Here is a 9,703-nt window from a genome sequence, read left to right as displayed (position 1 = left end):
TCAGCTCACTACATTAAATTACACCATTTAAAGCCCATTTCATAGAGAATGTTACAAACTGGACTATATTTAGTAACTTACTTTTAATAGATGGTAATTGGGTCTAAATAGAGGTTTGGCGTTTGGTAGTCTAAATTTAGTGTACTTGTCTTTAACTGCCATTTCCCAAAAGACAGGCTCTTCCTACACAGTAGCTGCATTCACACAATTGTGTGTGGTTATCCTTAGAAATATTGTCCAGACTTTCCCAGAGGGAATTGTTGATATTGTTGATATGTTTGAATGTTAACATGTCTATTTATTCCCATTTTAGCACATTTATCAGCCAAAACATGACACCCACTCTGTATTCAAGAGCATGTTGTGTCTCAACTGATGGCAGGCACAACACAAACACCTTAGATGGTGTAAAATAGGGTCTAACCTACAACATACTGTGTATGAATTATGTTTTAGTCCACAAGTTTTTGGATAATTGACGTTAAATGTTAAAACATTATCTTTATTAAAAAAAAAACATTATTTTCCAGAAATTATAACATAGTTTAACAACCCTGTTGTTAGCATTTAAATGATATCAATCTCAACCTTTGGTTATCTTTTCCAGTGATGAAGACATGGATGTCTCGTGGTATGGTGGGGTATGCAAAATGGGTCAACTTTGAGCACCTTTATCTCTTGGATGTTTTGACATTCAGATCCAAAAAGTCACTTTCTGAGCACTTATATAATGGTCAAATATGTATGGAAGGTTTCATTCAAATCGAATGGGATTCTGTCAAAAGGTGATTGAATTTAAATGTCCTCTTACATGTCCTCTTACATTGCACCACTTGGATTCTGGATCTCTTTCTGTGAAATACAGGTTGTTGATAGAGTTCTGCCAATGCAAACTGAATCAACTGACACCAGGCATTTCATTACATTTCATTCAATTGATATATGAACTCATTTACTTGCAGGTATCCACAAAGACTGTGTCTAAGAATTACGTGTTTAGCATTGATTGATGCCTAAGCAACCCAAACGGAAAACATTAGACAGGGCATTCGTAAATCACATTGGACTGAAACGCCAGCCAGATTGATGAGTTGCTCAATCATTGTTTCCAGGTACCAGAGTCAACTCAAGATAGGTATTTTTCTGGGGAGTAAGCAGCATTGTGGGTAATTACCAGAGACAGGCTGATGGCATTGATGAAGTGCAGGGGATGTGGGCAACAACATCTGAGCCGACAGCAGTCAATGAACGAAAGACACCGGCAGTGTGACGAGATAAAGGTGTGCACAAGCAAGTCTTGTGTAAGCACTTCAATCAACATGTTTGCAAGACTTCCCACATTGCATTGCTCTTCACTCTAGTAGGTCTATAGAGGCTGTAAATGCTATGGGAAGTGAGACAGAAATCATGATCAATAATAACGTACATTCAGTGTGTTCACTCTTGCGCTTGAGGAGACAGGACTTGACTCTTAGAACATCCATCATTTTCCTTAATTGCTCTCCATATGGCCATTTTACAAATACCCTCAGGGCTTTTCCGAGGAGCTGCTAACTACAATATTTGCCATTAATCCGAGTCCTCGATAGATCATTTAAGATCAACTTTACCCTAAAGGACCTCAGGACTTCTGAGTGTTTCAAATAAACAGACAAGGTCATTTTGGTAAGGGACCTGAAGCAGGGTACACAGTGTGCAGCAAACTCTGCTCACCGAACACCATTCAACACACCAATGGCTGAACATGTGTTGTTGTTGTTATACTATTGCACACAGACAAATTGTCTTCAGATCTGTTGGTGAGCTGAGGATTCAGAAACATGACATTAGCAACTCATATTTTATATGGAATATAAGACTAATATTAACAATATTGTATGTGCCCAATGCGCCATGAATTTGCAATGCCTTCACCCTGTTCATGTACCTAAGTCTTTTGTATTAGAACAGCATACGATATAATAGAATAATGTATTTCTTGGCTTCACAACATTAAAGTTAAACTAAAATAATTTGATGGTTCAAGGTATTTTATAAACGGCTTATTATGAAGACAATCTAGGTACGCATCTTGAAAGTACCTATTAGGAAAACTTTGATAAAGCTCTCAAATAAAAATCTGGGTAACACTTTACAATCTCTCCCGATGTTCTTATTAGGCCTATACTTTGTAGATGTTCCTGCATAATAGCCAGGGCCGGATTACGAACAGGTATGCAGGGCCAAGCTCCCCCCTCCACCGCCAGGGCCCCAACCCATGGCATAACGTTTAGAATTGCCGGAAACTAGCTTTAAAACTGCAACGTTTTCTCTTAGCCTCATGACAAAATATGTAGAGTATAATTATAAAACTGCACATTTTTCTTTCTGCACCATGGCAAAGTGTGTTGAAATACAGGAAGTTAGCTGAGCATGTTGTTGTTGTTGCTGAAATGTACCTCTGATGACGCTGTAGCCACTATCGAGTCTGAAGAAGTCACAAACACCTTGATAAATCTGCGGGTGAGATCAAGGACTCCCTCTTTCGTCTTTGGCAGCACACGTCTAAACTAGATTTAACCAGCAAAACGCATTCAGGAGCCTAGTTTACCAACACTTCAGAGATGCGTCTTTTTCGGCCAACAAGATTAAGTATGACTTTTAAAAATGTCATTATCGCAAAAGTCAGACCAGAGAATGGTATTGCTTGTAAAGGTTACTGCACTTTCCTTGCCATTCCAAATACCAGGAGCGAGAGAAGGCTAACTTTGGGACCGTTACATTTCTATAATTCCTGGACAGCGACTGCACAGCGTGAGTTGAGAGTTCTCTCATCTTTGTCAACATCTAACAAGCAACAATGTAACAGAACAGTAACAACAAACAACCACGCATACGACGAAGCTTTCAGAACAGCGAGGGATGACCCGGAACAGTTCTGGAGTGAAGCAGCACAGAATGTAACTTGGTTTGAGCCATGGAGCCGAACAATGGACAATGGGGACGCCATATTTCCAAAGTGGTAACTATTTACTGTATGTTGCTAAGTTTCAGTGCATCGATACCAATGAGGTGAACGCCAAATACGGGTTTGTTGCATAATGGTAAATACTAGTCATTTTACAACCGCTGGTGAACGACAAAGCAATGGTAAAAGCTACTATTAATTACATGGACATTATCCTGCAAGTCGTTTCGGTGCAACGTCGAATTCGCTCAGTCAGTCACACTTGGGTCACAGAGTATAAACCCAGTGGCCAGACTTCCGGGAACGCTTGCAAAGCAGACCAGTCATGGGTTTGAGATGTCAATGAAAGAGGTGAAAACTCTTCCTTAGTTGTTCATTTTATCGAAATCTAAAGGCACAACGTAGATAGGAGCAAATGTCCTACCAAACTAGTTGAACACATTAGTACTCCAACCTTGTGAAAGTGATAAACGTTTTTATTTTCGTCAAAAACATCTGTATGTTGAAGGATATGCTTTGAGACATGCGCGGTTCGGCGCGAGACAACCTTTAGACCCGATGACGTTATCTAGCACTACTGCCACCTACCACTTTGGCGCTATACAATTTATCCTACTACTTGAAAGCATTATATGTGTGGACGATACATTTATGTGCACTGTACATACAGTTAGTAGTCTATGACGATCCAATTGTGAAATATAATGCACTTGTGCATAATTGTTACATATTTTGTAATGGTTGTCAGAATTAATGTTGTGTATCAAGGTCACATTAAACCATGTATAGCTGTCCAAAGTATTTGATGGTAGGCCTCACAAGATGAACCTTTAATTCTGCATGGTAAAAATCCCATATGCTCTCTAGATTGACCTCAGTGTTGTAATAGTTTTAAAATCAAAGGCATATGGCTAGTGAGCGACTTTGCATGATGTCTCATCTTTCTGTGTGTGTGCATATTTAAAACAACAGGAATCCAGACACCATCTGCTTGTCTCAGCACCTCAGTACCTCAACAGAGCTCATAATGAGTTGAAAGTCCCATTTCATCAAAGATCTGGGGTTGTACATAGATCCTGTACGTTGCAGGAAAAACGGTCATTTTTGTCTGTGTTCATCTTATCATACCTATTCTCTCATTGTAGACTAAGCTACTGTGCTTACTGTTATCTTTATGTTATTTCATAACATTGATAGATCTATAGTGAAAGTATTACAGTAGTTATTTATTGGCTCTTAATGACAATATGTTGTCTCTAATGTGGGGTTTTGTCTTTGTAAGGTTCGCCGGGGGGAAGTTGAATGTTTGCTACAATGCGGTGGATCGCCATGTCGAGAGCGGACGAGGAGATCAACCAGCCATCATTTATGACAGCCCAGTGACTGGAACTAAGCAGACCATCACTTTTAGAGAACTACAGGAACAGGTAATGATCTCAACCACTTTTAGAGAACTACAGGAACAGGTAATGATCTTAACCACTTTTAGAGAACTACAGGAACAGGTAATGGAACAGGAACAGGAACAGATCTTAACCACTTTTAGAGAACTACAGGAACAGGTAATGATCTTAACCACTTTTAGAGAACTACAGGAACAGGTAATGATCTTAACCACTTTTAGAGAACTACAGGAACAGGAAATGATCTTAACCACTTTTAGAGAACTACAGGAACAGGTAATGATCTCAACCACTTTTAGAGAACTACAGGAACAGGTAATGATCTCAACCACTTTTAGAGAACTACAGGAACAGGTAATGATCTCAACCACTTTTAGAGAACTACAGGAACAGGTAATGATCTCAACCACTTTTAGAGAACTACAGGAACAGGTAATGATCTTAACCACTTTTAGAGAACTACAGGAACAGGTAATGATCTCAACAAACCTCTTCACACTGTAGATATTCATTTAGACTGTAGGGCATCCCTCTAAATATACATTGTCACCTGTATGTTGTAACATAGTATAGCCTCCCCTAAGCAGCTTGAACCCCTTCGCCTCCTCTCTGTCCAGGTGTCCAGGCTGGCTGGGGTCCTGGTGAAACACGGGGTGTGGAAGGGCGACCTGGTGGTCATCTACATGCCCATGGTGCCCCAGGCCATGTTCACCATGCTAGCCTGTGCAAGGATTGGAGCCCCGCACAGCCTCATTTTTGGGGGATTCGCCTCCAAGGAGCTGTCTGTCCGCATCGACCATGCCAAGGTCAGCTGACCATCATAGCTTCACATTGTGTCTCTTTAGTTTGATGTGCTGGATGACAGGTCCCTTTGTTCTCTCAATTTAGTTTGAAATGGACCATGCGCTCAAATATATTTTGTTATTTTCTCCACTGTCAGATCTGTTTAATGGTTGAATGGTTAAATGTGAAATGTACATGCCACATTTATAGGACTGTTTATAGAAGAGTTGATGGCCCACTTTCACAGTCACAGAGATAGTAATATTGCAGTAGATAAAGGTCTCACTGAAGCCAAGTGAAGCACTTTGTTGGAGGGATTTCATCAAAGCAGCAGGGATATTAGCCAGTATGCGACTCTGACGCTGAATTACATATACTGAAATCCTTTTAAGCTATATAAGCCAGACCTTAAAGCCTTTTAAGTTCTAGGCCTATATAACATTCAGAGAGGAGCACCTCCACTATTGCTGAAGATTCCTCCTCAAGCATTTGGGTAGAGTTGATTAGCCTGTTTTATATTGTATAAGAATGAATGACATATTAGAGACACTCATTCTATGTTGAACGAGACAGTCATTTCAGATCCCTTAATACATTTGATCAGTAACCCGAGGAAGGTATCATGGTGTGCAGATAGTAATTGAGAGGTAATATCGGTCATATTGATAGTACATTACATAGTCAGAACATGGCCTTTCAGAATGTTCTGAAGTACATTTCAGACTAATGCATTTGTTTGAGCTGTGTTGTATCACATCTGTTAAGTCTTGTTTCTTTTAAGAGGCACCGCTAGCACACTGTGTGAATGCTGTGTCTTCCAGCCTAAGATGATAGTGACGGCCTCCTTTGGCATTGAGCCTGGCAGGAGAGTGGAGTACATCCCCCTGGTGGAGAAAGCCCTGGAGCTCAGCTCTCACAGTCCCTCCAAGGTCCTCATCTACAACCGGCCCGGCATGGTGAGGTCCATAGAGATAGAATACTGTTCTATGTTATTCTGTGGTAAGGCCTAACTCACTAACGTCAATTCTCTGAGAGAGATGCCTCTCATTTCCCAAAGACAATAACTCTGCTGACATGCAATAGTTTTACATTATCCTCTCTATTGGTTACCTAATGCTATTACTTCCTGAATGGACCACGAATCCGGTTCCAGTGTATATATAAATGGGATGATTTCAGCCGGGAGCTTGTATGGAGTTATGGATGGTTCGACAGATCTGTCGCTCCTAAACGGCCTGTTGAAACAAAGGCGGGAGAGCGAAATGGTGCGCATGAGGGACTGAATCACGCAACACACGCAACGCTGAGATGTGCCCCTAGGCTGTGGTGGGGAGCCTGGCACAGGGTCAGAGTGAAACCAGGCAGAACCGGTAGAATAAAAGACAGTCAATTTCCCCCAAAACAGCCAGAAGCCACTTACAGTAATGTGTTGGCACTCCAGCAAACTGAAATGCGTCTCTTCTCAACTCGTACATAAAAACAGACAAATCTGTGCTCAGGGAAATCATTCTAAAAATGCTTTGCCTGAGCAGAGTGATTACAATACTTTGCAATCTTTCACACCTATTTTATTAGTACCACCTATGCTTGGAATGTATCACAATGTCTGGGGTTTTGCGCCCTGATTGCTGCTGTGTTACCTTTATGCTCAGTTACCCTAGTAGCTATTTTTGATTATGCAACACAGGGAGGATACTTTTAAGTTGATATGTTGTATGTTGTCATGGAAACTGTCTGAGCAAATCACTAATCCTCCCCTGTTGGAGAATATGAGATGCCCCCCTTTTTTTTATATATTTTTAAGTCATTGGTAAATTGCCGCTCTGATGAATCTTAAACCACTCTAGTAATCACTATGAAAAGGCAATGAGTGGTTCCAGAGAAGTGGAATTCAAAACCCACCCATAAGGCCCTCATTAATCAGAGAAGGGTCCTACTACTGGATTCTATTCTTTTGGAAGAGAACAATTCAAAAACAGCTTGGCTTTTGGGCAGATTGAATTCCGCATGTTCGGCATCATGAAAGCTCACTTATTGAAAAAATGCACAATTGAAAACCCAAGTTGTGACGACTATAAAAAACGTTTCTTGAACAATGTGACATTGGTGGTCGGATGAGCCTTGTTGAGTTTTGCACAACTAATGGATCTGTTTTAATCTGTCTCTTATGTCCACGTGGTAAAAATGATTGAATGTGTGTCTCTTGAATATGTCATGGAAATGAATACATCTCTCCTGGCTGATTGTCTGCAACAGGAGAAGGTGTCCATGCACCCTGACCTCAGTCTGGACTGGGAGGAGGAGATGTCCACTGCACGTGCTCATGACTGTGTGTCTCTCCCTGCCAGCCATCCTCTATACGTCCTCTACACGTCTGGGACCACTGGAACTCCTAAGGTACAGCACTCTGACTAGACACAACACATGTTCATTACAGGAAGGGGTGTAAAGTCCCACTGGGAACTGACATCAGTTCAACTTCTAGATTTGATTTACATTTGGTTGAGTTGTCAACGTGAAATCAACAAAAAATGTCACCATTTCATTGGATTTAGGTTAAAAGTTGGGTGAATAAACAGAAGAAACTATCTTACGTTGATTACATTTTTCAAATCCAATCCATTTCCCATTTTGATTCAATGTCATCACATTGCATTTTTTGGTTGAAATGACATGGAAACAACGTTGATTCAACCAGTTTTTGCCCAGTGGGGTCTGACGACTTTTATCGTAAGGAAGCCAGTCAATTTCACAGTTTAATGCAAGATATGAGTATCATATTCTGCAGAAGACTTTCCATGGCTCTGCAAATGTGATTCAAGTTCCTTCTAAACTTTACCACCATGAGATAGATGAGACAATGTTTAAACCAGAACCAGTAGTACTGAATATGCGGTGAACCATGCAGGAGGTAGAAAAATTGCCCGGAGGTGGCTCTAAATTGGAAAAACACCGCTCCAGATAGCTCCCTTTGTCTTTGGCACCCAGGCAATATGAAATATCCACCCGCTGGCCTGCTGTTCTCAGACTTGTAGTCACCAGTGAGATCTATGGAGGAAACAGCTGAACTCCTACATGTTATGTTACCATACAGCGTAAAGATGGCCTCACGAAATAGTTGAATTGAAAAAGAAAGATTTATACAAGGGTTTGATGTGAAATCTTTTTTTTTCAAAAGAACCTGTTGAGAGCTTGTTGCATTCGTCTTGCATCAACGTTCGCCTCTTTTCTACGTCTCCCCCTCAGGGCGTTGTCAGGGATACTGCTGGGTATGCTGTGATGTTGACGTGGACCATGGCAAACGTTTATGGCCTCAAGCCTGGTGAAGTAAGTCCATGTGAAACATCTCCAGTGTTCTTTATCATTGTATTACAGAACAGACACCATATGCATGCACAAACATAGTACAGTATGGATTCTCTCTTCTTTCTCTGCCTACTCTCTGCTAGGTATGGTGGGCAGCGTCTGACCTGGGCTGGGTAGTGGGCCACTCCTACATCTGCTACGCCCCTCTCCTCCACGGCAACACCACCATTCTATACGAGGTATGTACTAATAGGCCTATTATAATGCATAGGCCTATTATAATGACCTGTGAACGGGTCACTATTGGTCAATTGACTCCAGAAAAACAAACAAACTCAACTTTCTCAAGGACTTGTCCCTTTCACTCAGTGATTCCAAATGCTTCGCAGATTACTCTATTTAAAGATAATGAGCACAAGAAAAATGGACTCCTAATGGCGTATGATTATATGTGGTTTCAGACAACTAGCCTCTTGATATTCATGCACATGATCATCATTGCAAATTTACCCCGGCCTCATTAAACCAATATTCACTGGCTCGAAAAGGCCCACTTAGGTTGGTTTGAGGAAGTTATTTGTATGAAGAGCTGCTGGTGATTCTGCTGTGTTTGGGCCCTGGGAAAATGACCCCAGGGCCCAGGGCCCAGGGAGAGAGGGGTGGGGAGGTAGGACTGCTCATGGAGGCTATCCGCCTCATTAGCCTTTTGGTCTCTGTGGCTGCTGGAGGATTGGAGGTGGGTGTTGAATTCATCAGCCTGGCTTTAAGCAGAGCCTGTTGTCTGTGGCTGCGTTTGCCTTGTGGAATGCACTGCTCCTGTCCACCCTGCTCCACGCAAGACCTTCTGTCCTCTCACTGATCAATACACAGTCATGGATATTCACACTGGGAGGAAATTAAGTCCCTCGAGTCTGTTGTTGATTTCCCAGCTCATTTTAATCTGTCTCTCTCTCTCTCTTTCACGCCTCGTCTCTCTCTCTCTCCTTACTGTACGAGCAATCTCGCCGACTGAATATCGGTTCCGCTCACCCGTGGGTTCTTCCTCACTGCGACTTTTGTTGGTGCACAATACTTTCCCAGTAGAGTAATCTTGTTTCTATTCATCAGTTTCAGCCCATCTGTCTGGGCTCCAAATGTAATTTTGTCTCCATTTCAGTAGATATTCCCATGAATATTCATTCTGTTCAGCACAGTGGAAGTGTTAATGTTGTGGAACGTCAATAGGAACAAAACCTTATGGCCTTACTACTGTTCTTCTGTTTGA

General features: G+C 41.5%; 1 protein-coding gene across 3 annotated transcripts in view; it reads left to right on the top strand.

The window, feature by feature from the left end:
* Positions 1-2,307: 2,307 nt before the first annotated feature.
* LOC115180594 (acyl-CoA synthetase short-chain family member 3, mitochondrial) overlaps positions 2,308-9,703 on the top strand; it is a 35,006-nt gene continuing 27,610 nt past the window's right edge. Inside the window, exons 1-7 of one of the 3 annotated variants that reach the window (XM_029742794.1) lie at positions 2,308-3,001; positions 4,230-4,374; positions 4,968-5,156; positions 5,955-6,089; positions 7,390-7,530; positions 8,380-8,460; positions 8,583-8,678. In XM_029742794.1, the coding sequence (XP_029598654.1) occupies positions 2,604-3,001; positions 4,230-4,374; positions 4,968-5,156; positions 5,955-6,089; positions 7,390-7,530; positions 8,380-8,460; positions 8,583-8,678 (1,185 nt within the window). In that variant the 5' untranslated portion in view covers positions 2,308-2,603. Of the gene's footprint in view, positions 3,002-3,026; positions 4,026-4,229; positions 4,375-4,785; positions 4,822-4,967; positions 5,157-5,954; positions 6,090-7,389; positions 7,531-8,379; positions 8,461-8,582; positions 8,679-9,703 lie in introns of those variants that run through there. The other 2 variants (XM_029742795.1, XM_029742793.1) reach the window with 2 other exon arrangements.

Source organism: Salmo trutta, chromosome 40 (genome assembly GCF_901001165.1).
Source record: "Salmo trutta chromosome 40, fSalTru1.1, whole genome shotgun sequence".
In the NCBI taxonomy this organism is placed as follows: Eukaryota; Metazoa; Chordata; class Actinopteri; order Salmoniformes; family Salmonidae; genus Salmo; species Salmo trutta.
Note: the sequence above shows the minus strand (reverse complement) of the source record. Positions and strands in the feature narration are given on the sequence as shown.